Source organism: Tauraco erythrolophus, chromosome 17 (assembly GCF_009769465.1).
Source record: "Tauraco erythrolophus isolate bTauEry1 chromosome 17, bTauEry1.pri, whole genome shotgun sequence".
Taxonomy (NCBI): Eukaryota; Metazoa; Chordata; class Aves; order Musophagiformes; family Musophagidae; genus Tauraco; species Tauraco erythrolophus.
In genome coordinates, this window is record NC_141481.1 from 17,771,449 (window position 1) to 17,785,873 (window position 14,425).

The 14,425-nt window shown below is 42.9% G+C and overlaps 1 protein-coding gene across 1 annotated transcript in view; it reads right to left on the bottom strand.

Moving 5' to 3' along the window:
* DNAAF8 (dynein axonemal assembly factor 8) overlaps window positions 1–12,999 on the bottom strand; it is an 86,919-nt gene extending 73,920 nt beyond the window's left edge. Inside the window, exons 1-9 of the mRNA XM_086622180.1 lie at window positions 12,853–12,999; window positions 10,901–11,014; window positions 9,573–10,067; window positions 6,323–6,418; window positions 5,815–5,954; window positions 4,699–4,845; window positions 3,821–3,886; window positions 1,221–1,589; window positions 3–153 (exon numbers count right to left, since the gene is read on the bottom strand). Coding sequence (XP_086478306.1) covers window positions 3–153; window positions 1,221–1,589; window positions 3,821–3,886; window positions 4,699–4,845; window positions 5,815–5,954; window positions 6,323–6,418; window positions 9,573–10,067; window positions 10,901–11,014; window positions 12,853–12,999 — 1,725 coding nt within the window. The remainder of the gene's footprint in view (window positions 1–2; window positions 154–1,220; window positions 1,590–3,820; window positions 3,887–4,698; window positions 4,846–5,814; window positions 5,955–6,322; window positions 6,419–9,572; window positions 10,068–10,900; window positions 11,015–12,852) is intronic.
* Window positions 13,000–14,425: the final 1,426 nt, after the last annotated feature.

The following is a 14,425-nucleotide window of genomic DNA, read 5'->3' on the forward strand; positions in this document are numbered from 1 at the left end:
ACCACGTGGAACAAAACGGGGGTTTTCTCTGCCATGGGCTGCTTTCCAGTAACTGACTGCTGAGGCTGCAGTCTCTCCAGCTGCTCCTGGAATCTGTGTCTCTCTTTCATCTGTTCTTCCTTTTGGGATAGCTCTCTTTCACTTTCTTCTGTCCTGAAAAATATACAGATTCTGCTTTGCTTAAGCTTTTCACTTGGGAGAAAAAAGCACCCTTGTTCATTTGTTTGCATTTCTTTTTTCTTATATTTATACCACACACTTGAGGGTGAATCATGACATGAAAGGCTAAAATAGATTTAGAAAACACTTATGGTGTCTGTGGGGACATACAAGAACTTGTCATTGGATGGAATCATCTCTCAAAAAAAACCCCTAAAGAAAAGGAGCAGACCTCAAACCTCTGATAAGTGGTGGCAACCTATTTGGAGACCGGAACTCCGTTAAGCAGATGCATGTTTGTGATGTGTCACTCCCCATCTCCACACCAAAATTCTGAGTCTAACTCTGTTTCCTTTCCTATCTGCTGTAATACAGTGACAGTCTCCCCCAAACCAAGGCTTTCCATCTACATTTTGACATCTGCAGAAAGATTTCATGCACCATTTCCACGGCAAACATTAAGTTCAATTTCTTCTGAATTCCTCAAGCCCCAAGTGCCCCAACAATAATCAGAATAGCAAGAGAGAAAACTGAAATTAGTTAAAATCATTGTGAGCTGCTACTCAGCAACAATAAACAACCCAGATTCTTGCCAAGCCATGGTCTGCCATCTACGTGGCAGGCTAATGGGTAGACAAAATGGAGTTTTATAGAACTGGCAGAAGCAATGAGCTTTAATGTCAGGAACCCCATCGAGAAAAAAACCTGCAACCAATCATCTGCCATTTAAACCGAGGAGCTGAAGCACCCAAGTGGCAGGGTAGGCAACTGTTTAACACTGAAAAAGTAATAGTCTCCAGAGCAAGCAGATTCTAATTCTTCCAAGGGCTCATATGTCAAAGTCAAAATGTTAAATTTCACTCTGAAAATAGCAGAGAGAACATAACCTTTGAAAAGTCAGCACAATGGAGCTCTCCCAAATAGCTGGGCAGGTGCACAAGGCAACCGCCTGATTTCACTTTAAAATTAGACCTTACACAGAACACACCACATTAAGCCCAAGGAGGCAGAGGTCCTCTATTTCCTCAATTGATACTGTTCTGGTTTGGTTTATGGGATACCTTGGCAGTTCAGTGAGAGTTAGAGCAGACTCTGGAGCATTTCCTGAATGTTGAGCCTTCTCAGCTTCCATTCTGTTTTCTTTTTCTATACCAGCTCCGTTGCCCCCACGACTTGACAAGGGGGTATTTATTTTCTCTGGTTTCAATCTCATCAGTTTCCTGGGAATCACTTTATTTGTCTCTTGCCTCACTTTAAAACGTTGGGTTTGACTTATTTTAGAGGAACCTCTTTCTTCCAGACTTTCTGGATCCTGTTCTATGCCTTCAAGTCTTTCAGCCAGGGTAGATGTTTTATGGAGAAGCTCCGAGGCTTCTTTACGGGCTGTACGGAGTTGTTGCAGTAGGAGGCTTTTCCCTGAGCAATTCCTCCTGCAAAGAAAATAACAACCTGATTTAATCAAGATAAAGCATTATATAAATAAATTCAAACTCTGAGGAACTTCTCATTTGAGTGACAGCTCAAAACAAGGACTGGGCATCTACACGAATAACAGCTGTTGGTTAATAGCAGCACCAGCACACAGGCAACAAAACATTACAGTGACAGAACATGAAACCTGTCTTACTGGCAACTTATTTACCTCTTCTGCATTTTGGACACAACACACACCTACTAGAATAACCCTGAACAAATGTAAAGTCGGCACGGAAATTAGAGTCTACAGATTTTAGCCCCCCTTGGATACAAGGGTTAGGATCCAAATACATACAGAAGAAATGTTCTTCTAATAATTTTTAGGATTTTTGAGTGTTTGGCTTAATTTCATCCATGTCTCTTCTGGGATAATGAGATTGCTAAACTGTCAGGAACCACAATACCATGATAGTATTCTGTCGTGAAGTGTCTTATCATGACATAGCAGGTTATTTTCTCTTGCAGTTCTGTTCAATGAGGAGTCTCCCAAGTCACCTGCCACAGGAGGACTGCCATCAATTTGTAGCTCATCTGGAGATCATGAGCCAATAATATACCTTATTGTAGTGGTAGCTGAAAAGTACACGGACTGAGGAACCACTGATATTGGTGATGCTGTTAGGTGGTATGTATGAGGACACAGCATCATACTGCTGTACTCATCTAACTAAACCTAGGCTTCTCAGAACAAAGGAAAATCAGATGGAGAGCATCCTTTCTCCATAAGGAACTCACAGCTCCTGCCATCACATCCAGAACCACCGCATCAACATTGAACATTGATGGCTGGACTACTGAGGAGCATGCCTAAGTAGTGGCAATTTTAGGAGGCAGCCATATATTGGAAAGCAGCATTATGGTATAGTTCTAGAGACGGCACTGACTACCTGAGCACTCCAGGGATAAACCAACAGCCTATTTTCTAGGCTAAGTGCCTGGATATCAAGACAACAAACCCTCTAAGGCCCTAATAATATGTAGGTATATCGTACTATAGAATATGTCGCCCTGTTTAAGAATCCCATCCAGGTAAGAGTGAAAGTGGCATTGAACCCTCGTGACTAAGATCAGAATCTTGCCCTGCTGCGACCATGAAGCTTTCTTACTCAGAAATAGAACTGAATAATGTTTGCCAGGCATTTCATTTGTCTATGTTCTTTAGCAATATTCAAATGAATCAAAATCTAATCAGCTAAGCTCTGCTCTCCATCACTCCAGATTTACACCGATGCAACTTCTGCATTTGCATCAGTGCCAGTGAGAGTTCCCCAAGCATCATCTTGCCCCTGCTTTATGCTGGCTTTGTATTAGGTGTTCTAAATTATATTGAGTATTCAGGGTCCGCTCCTTGTTGAATCATTTATTCTTTCAAATTATTAAAAAAAGAGTAATTGGCTGGGCCAACAATAAAAAAGTTCTGCTTGTCCTCTGCACTGCTGTAATGTGAACTTACATGCATCAGGCTTCTAAATGTAATCCAGAGCATAAATGCAGTAAGATGTTTAAAGCTTGACATATTTGCTTCATATTAAACAAGTGTCTAATAACCTACGGGTATGAATCAAGCCCTGAGTTTAGCAACAGGAAAAGGCTGGCATCTGTGCATATTGAAGATTTTACAGTTCAGGATTCCTTCCATCACACTCTCTCCCTTTTCCCCCCCTCCTTCCTCCCTAGTTAAAGAGAACTGAGAGCATCCCTGCCCACACAATGTATCCAATATTCTCCTTAAATCAACATCCATTCTAGCCTATTTTATTTCTATAAATAAAGGTTTGTCTAAGTCAGCCCCCTACGACATTTTCAAATCTGGTTCCGAGTCACTTAAAACCAGTTCTCATGTCACTCAAACATGTCTGGAGAAAGAGTCAGGTTTCCCAGCCTCTCGGGTCTACTCTATTTGTCTTTTGAGCTACTTCCACGCAGCTGTACAGGAGCAAGATGCCGTACTGCCTCAAGGATCAACAACTGCTTTCTAGCTTCAGTATCTTTACTATGCAATGGAAAAGAGTGATATTCTGGGGCCAGACTGAAACACTTTCATTACTGGGCTTTCTTGCTGTGAGGACCAGGAATGGAGATCTCAGTACACAAGCTCTCACTCCAATCCCTGTCAGGGCAATTATTGTAGTTTCAGAAAAATTAACATCGTATCATTTGAACTAGTGTCCTGGTAGACTCTTACATTCTCCTTTCTGCTTGGTCCTCAATCATCACAGCCTCTTCTTCTTCAGTGGAGCTGTCGCTTGCACTATGAAACAAATTAGACCATATTAATTAACTCTGTTCCAACTGGATGTTGGCTTCATGTTGTTTCCAGGATGTGAATTTAGAACCATTATGAAAAAGGGAGACACTTTCAGAGAAGATTTCCAGGTATTATGGATAGTTCTTCACACTATTACTGTGGCAAAAAAAAAATAATTCAAGCAACTACATCAAAATGTGTTAGCTGTTTGTTAGCTACAAGGTTTCTTCTGGTGGCTGTTTTCTTCAACCCCTTGCTGCAGCAAATAGGCACCCTGAGAAGGGAGCAAACAGCCACCTCAGACACCACTAGCTCTCAGGGAAAGGACATGTTTGCCAGAATCTGTCGCAGATTGAGAAGAATTTGGTCTCCCATACCTGACTATGAGGCCCTCTTATCACACAGGAGATAGAAATCAGCACCTACAGTTGCTTGCCAGGAACGCAGTCAAGGATGCCTGTTTTGTACACAGTGCTGTCAGAATGCTAGCCTAACTCAGACAGCTGCAAGCATTGCTTTGCAGTCACTGCCCACTTCCTTACAGACAGAAACTTAAGTGTTATTTCCCTGAATGATTTGCATGTCCTTTCTGTGCTGCCTGCATCCCCGCACTTTTGCTTCTGCTGTGACAAATTATTCTCTCCCAGGAATATGTCAGTGCTCTGATAGGGGCTATGCCTTCCTACTAAGGCAACAGAGGTGTGGAAGAAGAGAACACTTTTAAAGTTATGTTTCACAAGTATGAGTTGTAGAGAGAAGGTTTGTTTCCTACTTTTTGTTATTTACTCCTCACTAACAATAAAGGCAGAATTTACCTTTGTTTCTCATCAAGGAACGTTACTGACTTCTGTGGTTTAGGATCTCTTAAATCTACGTAGACGGTTACAGGCTCTGGCAGGCACTGTAATCTCATGATGTCCATCTGTAGAGAACTTCGTGAAGCTGATAGGAAGGCAACATCCCTAAGTATAGAAAACACTGTTTCAGCATGTCCTCTGCCTTATCCAGACAAGAAGTCCTGCAGGGTGTGGATTATGATCAAAACTGGATTGTGAAAGGAGCTTTGTGCTTGGCTACTGTACAGATTCAAAGTCTGCTTCTGCCTCCTATCCACCACCTTGCAAAGCCAAACTCAAAGATTCAGCTTCCCCTGAGGCATACAGATCACAGGCAGCATGATGAGGGATGTTTCGTTCTTAAAAACTGACATCAAATTGTCCTGTAGAACAAAGGTAGGCAGTCACGGTACCAAAGAGCTTACAAGTTTTAAGAGCCCAGTGCCAATCAGTAAAAACAGGTCCCTTTTTCCTCTCTGTCTCCTTTGGCAGTTCTATTTTATGCTTCAGAACATACAAAGTGCAAGTCATCTTCATGGTTCTTCCTGCTCTGGAAAAGTATCCTCATTGCACCTTCCCCTTTACAGGCCTGTTTCACTATTGTTTCCTCTGCGCTGCCACCATTGATGGTGCTCCCTCCGAACAGCCTGGAATTCCACTTCCTTCACACAGACCCCTCCAAGATGCACTGACATCTCCACTGATACCTACAAAGAAAACCATCCTGTATACTTTAGCAAAATTGAGGTACCAGTAAGAGAAACTGGTACCCTAGATGACAAAAAACATGGCCATGATAATTTGCTTAGCCTTGTTTTCCTGCCTTTTATTTGTCCCAAGCGTCTGGTAAGATCTAGAGAAAGGTGGTGGTTGTTGGAGAACTCTGAGGTGGCAGGATACTGACTGTTTATCATCAAGTGTGCACGAATGACTGAGTCTTAGTTTCTCCCTTTAATATCCCTGCAGCATATTTCAACTACGCTATCAACTTTCTGCAGAGGCTACAGAGAAAAGCACCTACAGAACACCAGGAGTTTCCAGGTATCCCTACTGGCAGTCATGGCTACCTACTGCGTATGACAGAAAAGGACCTACTTCTTATTCTCTTGCTGTTCTTGAAAGGAGGAGAGCTTGGCTGATGGCCACCTGCAGTGTGGAGACACTGTCCTGGACTGCCTGGCACACAGCTCTTCTAGCTTTTCCATGAGCTCATTTTCAGACCTCCTCCTGAAGGTCTCTATGGAAGAGCAACAAAAAGAATCACCAGTTGTGGTCTTCTGCCATGGGATCACTCAATATACCCTTTCCCCATTTTCACATTGCCCCTTTCTCTAGAGCCTGGCAGAAGGGGAAGGATAAAGATACCACTGTCAACTAGCTCTGACAAACTGACTTCAAACCTTCATTTATCTTGCCTGATTCACTTTTAGGCCATGACAGGTCACAACACACTGGTTTCGAGCTACAAAAGCAAAATGAAGTCTTGAGGAAAGCTAATTAATTAAAAATGTTTTACAGAGGCATTAAAAAAACACTATGATTCCAACATTCAAGATGATGCTGAAGGAAATGACTTAAAGACAGCAACCTGAGTTTTACTTACCACGATCTGCCGAGGAAAAAGCAACTGCATAATGAAATTACCTTTCTGCTGCTCCAGCTCCTCAAGAATCTTGTCTAGATCCCATTTCCCAACATTCTGAAAAGACAGTCGAAAGGTGATGGAAAATTCCCACCCAAAAGACTGCTACGAAATAAAAGTTCCTTTGACTCATTCTTCATAGTAACTCCATCAGCTTTTCCCACCACATATAAACGCACAAAGGGCATGGAAGTTCACCTTACTTATCTCCAGTACTACATCACTGTCATTGCCAGGAAACAAACCACTGTGTTGCTGGGGACACACTTGCTTCAGCATGAGCCTCAACAACTGGCACGACTAACAAAAGGATATTTACTGTTTGAACACTGCTCGTCTCACAGCACTGCCAGGGCTCTGCACATTTAGCACAGCCACACCCAGTATCATCACTAGGAGAAACCAGTGAAGGATTAACCAACGTTCATTCGAATATAACAAAGGTGGAGTACTCTCTCCTTCCACACTTAAACCTGCAAATTCTAGAAGACATTTCCAGCAGGGACTGAACTGACAGCTCCTTAAAAGGAAAAATAAGTCAGTCCTAAATATCCACCCGACCCTTCTCGCTTTAAGCTGGGACGTAGGTCATGTTATATCCTGCACATGGCTACATACAGTATTACACACATTCACATGCTGAAGTCTCTTTCCAACAGCAAGTACTCCCCTTCAGCCCTCAAACACACTAACAGTACCAGATCCCCACATCTTTTACTTCTCTTTCCATCCCTCCAAAAGATGATGCCCCTAACTACACTGCCAGCTTCCTTCCAGCAGTTCCACAAGGAAGTGCTATAATGAGAGGAACATATTTACTGTATCTCTTTGGACAGCACATCTATCCAGCTGCTTCATTCACTTCTGCTGAGGCTTTTTCTCTGAGAATCATGAACCCTTTTGATACAGGCAGAGAAAACCACCTGAAATAGCAAAGCGGATTAAAAGATGCCGTGATACAAGACCAAGCATACATATTCTGGTCCTGAATAAGGCCAAGAACAACTTACTGCCACTAACATGAGAAGGACTTCTGGCTTTTCAGTTCTTTGAGATGAGACCCACAGCTTTTTCCTCCTCCCTCAACTTCCAACCTGGGCAATTTCCTACTTCTCTAGGTACAGTCAGCATCAGATGCTATCTCACAGTCGCTTATCCCACACTGAAGACAGGATCATCAATCACACATGCACTGGCTGAGGACATGCACTGCAAGCTGCTAACTTAGGTGTGAGGATGAGTCTGACGACAAAAGTTCACCTGCATTTAAAGCACTGATTGCTTTCCCCTCTGAATATTGTTTGAAATGAAAGTTTTAATTAAAAATATCCACATCCATCTGAAACACCATCACCAGAACTTAGACATACTCATGATTTTTTTAAAAGGAAGATTATGTCTGTCAATTACAACAATTATGTCACCACTACAACTAACATGCATTTCATATGACCACTCAAGAGCTTTAGAAAAGCAGAAGCAATCTCCAAAACATGCAGTTTCACCTTGTAAAAACCTGTCATCTGCTTCTCCCGTTTAAGAAAAGATTTTCTCTCTTTCCTGAGCAATAAATCTTCACACATACCTGAACCACCATTAGATCTATTCCAATATCAGAAACTACAGCCGATGAGAAGTAAAAGCCTGATGAAAGTCACAAGCTGAAGTCTCCTGCACCAACACAAAGCTAATACTGGTTCAGCAATGTCACTGAGATGTTTTGGTCTGGCAGAGTGAAGGATGACTGACAACTGAGCTTACTACAACGAGAACCATGTCACAGGTCAGTACAGGTACTGCTTTATCAAACAGCCTGAAGGGAAAGACAACACATTTGCTTTAATCATGAAGCAGGTAGTACTAAGCTTCAACAACAGCACTTAAATACAAACCATTATAATAAAAAGATCAAACCAGCATCTAATTTGCTGTATTAAGGCTTTATCCTCTTAATCCTTAAGAAGAATAGCACTATTGTAAGGAACTATACAGGGTCCAGAAGAAACTAAGGTTTGCACAATTCCATTTCTAACACAGGAAGGGACTTAAGTAGACTTTAAGAAAAAGATCATTTTCAAATGAACTGATATGATTAGAATCAAGAAGAAACTGTATATTAGTTTTAGCAACTGTACTTGACAAACTGAGGTACCTCACTGAGCTGGGAAGTAACAAGCAGCTTTCAAATCTGAACACACACAGGATGCAGCTTCGCCCTCACTTCATGAACATGAGAAAACACTGAGTCTGGTCTCAATATTCACCCAAAAGCATCTGACTTCATTTCATTGAAGTCAGTCAGATCAAACAGGTTCCGAAAGGAAAATCCTGCCTCCTGAACTAATAGAGTCACTGACTTATACAATGTGAGATGGGAATTAAACCTACAACCTCTTGAAAAAGATGTCCTCCAATAACCACATGATTAAATGACGAAACACAATTAAAGAACAAAACCAAAACCAAACCAGGCAAGCACCTGCATTCTTTGCCTACACTAGAATCACTCTAACACCAAAGTTTATTTTTGTGAGTGTAGATGAAAGGGGAAAGGATTCTATGGGCTTTGAACACAAATATCAGGTTCATGTTCTGTGCTGATTAAGTCCTAATGACCTTAAAAATCAATGCAGGAAGTAGAGATCTACGACTGTAGTACGAAAGAGAACAACCTCTCCACACTGGAGCCATAGACCAGTTAAAAACACATGAGCCAGTCATCCCACAGACCTGAGCACCTGTCCTAGGTAGGGGAGATTTAAGAGCTCAGGAACAACCCCAACCACCTCCTGTTCTCACTTCTAGCCTTACCACAGCACTACAGAAAAGACAAGATGGTGGAAGGCTGGAAAGCTCACTGCTTTAATGCAAAGTCTGCCCATGACCAGAAGAGTTCCCTGCCTTCCCATGGACAGGCATGGTGGCCGGCTTTCCTGAACAAGACCATGAGCCACACTGCTGACCCACGGCTTTTGTCACCATTATGGACTTCTAACAACAGATCTATGAGACAAAGGTATTTTGTTGGTAGCTTGTATAGCACATGACTCAACAAACCCCAAATTCAGGACAACAATGAAAGCAACAAAACCCACTGTGGTATGTGCAGAACTTGGAATTTCTGTTCTTCATTTTAGTGGGAATCCACAAGCAATGCACTGTGCCCTCCAGCCCACGAGCAGCATTCCCCAAAGCTTTTTGGGCCACTTACCTGCAAAGACAAATGAGTCAGTTCTTGAAGATGATCATCTGAGGAGATTTCTTCGTTAGCAACTCTTCCTAGACTGTTGCTAATTCCATGTGAGGGAGGCTCCACATCTAGCTCTGGGTGGCCTGGAGACGGCTCCAGAGTTATTTTGGAGAGCATCTTTGTCTCTATCAGCTTTCTTCTCTCTTTGTGACTGCCCAGCTCTTCCACAGACAATGCTGTATCAAGCCAAGAGTTCCCTCTTTCCCCAGCCTGTCTCCTGCCCAGTTCTTTATCTTCAAGGTGATCTGTGGAATCTCCAAGAGACTCTTCAAGAACAGCTCCCTTTTGGCTTGGAATTTCTTCAGTATAGTTGGCAAGATTGGAAGTCTCATCTTTAACCATTTGTACATCTTCTTTTGCAATGATTTGGGCACCATCTGTTTTTTTCTGAAAGCCAAAGCTTTCCAGATCTCTGTTCCAGATCTCCCATGGATATCTTTCTGTTTCCTGGGTTTGCTACAGGTAGAGAAAATATACACATGCAGAAAGTCATATCTCCCTAAGCTTTAGACGCTGACGATAAACCCAAACAAAGTGATCAGAAGATAGCAGCTCCAACTCAGACACCATCTGAAAACAGCATGCACCATATCCATCATGGAAATCAGTAAGACTGTTTACTTTTCAGAGACTAACTTCAGGAAATACTAAACATCCTTGAAATTAATTTTCCTTACACATGCTCATCGTATGACATTTCTTACGATGTCATATTGTAAGATAAAAGATATCTTACAAGATAAAAAACTGGGAAAAAGCAGCACAATGTTAGCCCTCCCATGATGGACTAGTAGGGTCAGCTGCTTCCTCCTCCAGCTTCCTACGATAGCTAATCTTCATCACCACAGAAGCAATGTAATAATTCTATCTCAGAAAAACTGGTCAAGGGATAAACTTCATGCTCATCCTTCTTACTACACTGTCCTAACTAATTCTATATTTTCTAGATATGTAAAACAGTGGCTGAAATTATTTCAAACTCTGAAAAAAATCTAGAAGTCATTGCACAGTGTTACTGTAAGTGCACAGGGAAAAATCCACAAACAAACAGTAAAAGGACAATAATACAAACCGCAAGGAAATGGCACTCAAAAGGTCTAAAATCTCAAGAACAGAGAAAATTTTAAAGAGAAAGAAAGACCTAGTCTCTAGTGGGAGAAAGTACTGGGGACTGTACTCTTCCATCACACAACTCAGTCAGATAGGTCAAACCCCAGCAGCTACCCACACTGGAGACAACCAGAAGCAGGGGGTTACAGTAGCACAGCCTGCACACAACAGTCAACAACCTGCATGTTTGAGTCTTCCAGGGAAAACTCCATCAGTTCTTCTGACAGGTCAGGAATTAAGTTCGGGCATTCCCGCTGAAAGATGAAAAGCTCCCCATCGCTCTCACAATCCGACTGCAAACAAGGTAAGAGAAATTAAATGAGAGACTGTAATACTCACCTAAAGATCTGTTTTTCAGTGACAAATCCTATGTTGTCACCACTTGACTGAAGTTCAGAGACTAGAATTTTCCCTGCAGTCACATCTTCACTAGACAGTCTGATAGCCCAGCACCCCCAGCTGTCTCAGAGCAGCCTAACATTTGAGCAAGCCACACGTGTAAAATCCCTGTAAAGGACTGAATTCCCGTGGAGGTTGACTAACATCCCTCTGAGCAAAGCAATGAAAAGGGTGGGCAAGTTCTCTAATTCCCAAGTGATTCTTTGCACTTCCTCATTCATCAACCCAGAGTAGCAAGAGCACGGCTGCTCTCTAAGGGCAGCTGGGCTAGGAAGCATGTAACTGGAAAGGAAAGGGCCTCACCAGGTGAAGCCCAGTCCCACAGCACCTAAGAGGAGTAAGCAGGACAGACCAGAGGCAGGGACCAGGTTGAGTCGAGAACCTAGAGCATAAGGCAACAGCATGGTGATGAGGCAGCTGAGATGAAGCCTGAAAGGCAACATGCAGGTAAAAGCCTGGATCAAGCAGGACTGCAGACAGAAACCAGTACTCCTCCAGCATAGCTCTGACAAAGAAGGAAGGCCCAGAGCTGAGCTTAAATAGAGCTGAGGGGCATGTGGGTGGGAGCCCCAGCTGAGACTGGGCAGGGCCACGAAGGCTCGTTATTGCAATCAGGACCCTGTCATTCTCTGTTTAGAATGCAAAGCAGTATCTATACTCTGATGATTGATTAATAATAAGTAATAAATACCCCATGGAGGGATTTCTGGCTCCATCACTACACACAAGACTCTCTTTGTATCATTAAGGGCCACATTAAGTTACAATAAAACATATCCTTTAAGTGTTCAAATATATTTGCTAAAGTTTATACCTGTTTGAAAATCAACAAAAGATTCTGATTTGGACAAAAGGCCACTAGTAATCAAGTCTTGAGATACATTATCACCTTGGAAAAGTCAATGCCAGAGTAAGTATCTCGGACTAGAGAGGTAGGTGCTTTTATTATTTCCACCAGATTGCTGCTGTCCTGTGAACAGAGATCTTCAGCAGCCAAGAGGCAGCCTGGCCCAGACACTAAGACCCAGCAAGTTAAAAACCTGTAACAATGAAGAATACTGCACAATATCTATCAACATGATGCTTTATATTAAAAGGTTAGTGGCATTATGCTTCTTTGTAAGTAGAATTGAAGCACAAAAAGGCAACGTGGTTTGCAGAGAATTACAGGAAGGGAAAAAAAGCAGAATCCAGGACTGAAATATGTCAAATGCTTTTTCCAGTGAACCACAAAGTCCCCAGGAATATCACTTTCCTGTGATCCTCATACATAGAAAAACATACTAACAGGCCTACTGTCTGGCAAGTTCATTATCGGAATGAATACCATAATACTCTCAAGCATAAAACCTTATCATTTCATTTTAAGCCAGCAGTATGCTGCTTTCATACTTATTTTTGACTGAACGAAATAAGAAGAAAGGTAGGCTCATTCTGCAAGATGCCCACTACCTTCCTCTTCCCAACCTAGAAATACCTATTGCCTGGAGAAATCAGTCTCATTTTCAGGTTCCTAAGAATACAGCGAGAGGAGATGGTAATTACACTTGGACAATTAGAGATAATCTAGAAGGCTGTGGATGAACACTCAGCGTTACAACAGTCAGAACAGATAGCCCATCAAGGCCACCATACTAGCCACTCAGAAATGCCTGGCTAAGGTGACCTTCTCTTGCTTTTGAGAGATTTCTCTAAAAGACAGCAAGAAAGAAAGGCAGGTTCCAGTGCTTACTGTGGAGGCATCAGAGTCCAGAGATGGGAGCTGATCTTTCACTGCAGCAAGTATGGCTCCCCATCGAAATGTTCTGGCACTCTGAGCAGGAGCTGCAGGAGGCTCAGATGAACGCTCTGTATCCTCTCTCTGCCCTTCTGAAGCCATTCGAACGGCTTGCCTTCAATCAAATGAAAGACGAGCTAAGCACACCTCATGAAAGAACACAAGGGATAACATCAGCACAAAGCAAGAACAAAGCACGTGCATTCAGGGTCAGCATAGTTCTCAGCACTCCCGGGGTTTTCACTGTCAGCGGTGAACAATAAAATCTGTATTTTTGGAGTCGCTCCTTCCCACCTGAGTTCAGAGGCCAAGAGCTTTCTGCCCTACTCACCATATACACCCATAATTGGGGCCACACGAAGGGCGCTTTAGTCCCTCATTTATCGAGTATTTTTCGGGGTTCTTAGCCAGACTGACTTGTAACTGTGTTCTCACAAAAGCACGTTCACGCTGCCTGCACAGAGAGGGAAGCAACTCAGCGCAGGCAAGGCTGACATCTCTGCTCTCCGCTGGTTTTTGCTCCTCTTCCCTATTTCTCTCACGTTCTCCTCCTCACTGCTCAACCGATAGATAAAATTATTTATGTTGAGAGCAGGCATGCTTTTGGATTTTGACATCTCAAGTGTATAGAAAGCGGACTCTTCCCCCATGTGTTCCTTGCTGTACGTGAGGAGTTGAGACAACACGGTAGGGATAATCGTACTAACACGTTAGATAACTAATCCTCACGGAAAACCTTTGTTTTTTAAATTTGTCCTGGTTTTAGCTGGGACAGAGTCAGCTCTTCTTTTTAGCAGCTAGAAGAGCTCCGTGTTTTGGTTTTACTCAGAGGCTCGCTCTGAGAAGAATGTTGATAGCAAGCTGATGTTTGTGGTTGGAAGTGAAACTCCAAGGACTTTTCAGCATGCCGTGTTCTGTCTGGAGTGCAGAAGCACGGCGGGATAAGGGGGGAGCATAGCCGGGACAAGGGGACCACGATTTCCCTTGTGATTTGTGGTGGAACTTAAGATTGAGGCCAAACTGGCCAATTAGTATTCCATATCGTGCAGCATCATGCCCAGTATAAAGGTGAGGGGCAGCCAGCAAAGCTTTTGCGCTTTGGCTCTTTCGCCGCTTTTGCTCTTTTGCGCTTGCTGCGCTTTTGCTCTATTGCCTTTTTTTTCCTCTTTCCCAGTACTCCCACTCTCGGAGTACTATCTCTCTGTCTCTCTCCCTCTCTATTTTGGGGCCTCACATTTGTCCGGGATTGCAGCTTTGGGACGAGACGGGCTGCGGATAAGAGTGGGTGGTGAGCATCTACACTGAGTATTAAATCATCTGTATTAAATTGTTCTTATCTCAACCCACAGGTTTCCCGTTTCTCCTTTAATTCTCTCCCTCATCCCTGGGGCTGGGGGAAGGTGAGTGAGCGACTGTGTCGGGTTCGGTTGCTGGAGCGGCCTAACCCATGACAAAATTTTACGCTATAATTGCATGGTATCCTGGGGAATCAAACGTGAGGGTAAATAACTCCTGTTTGGCAAGAAAG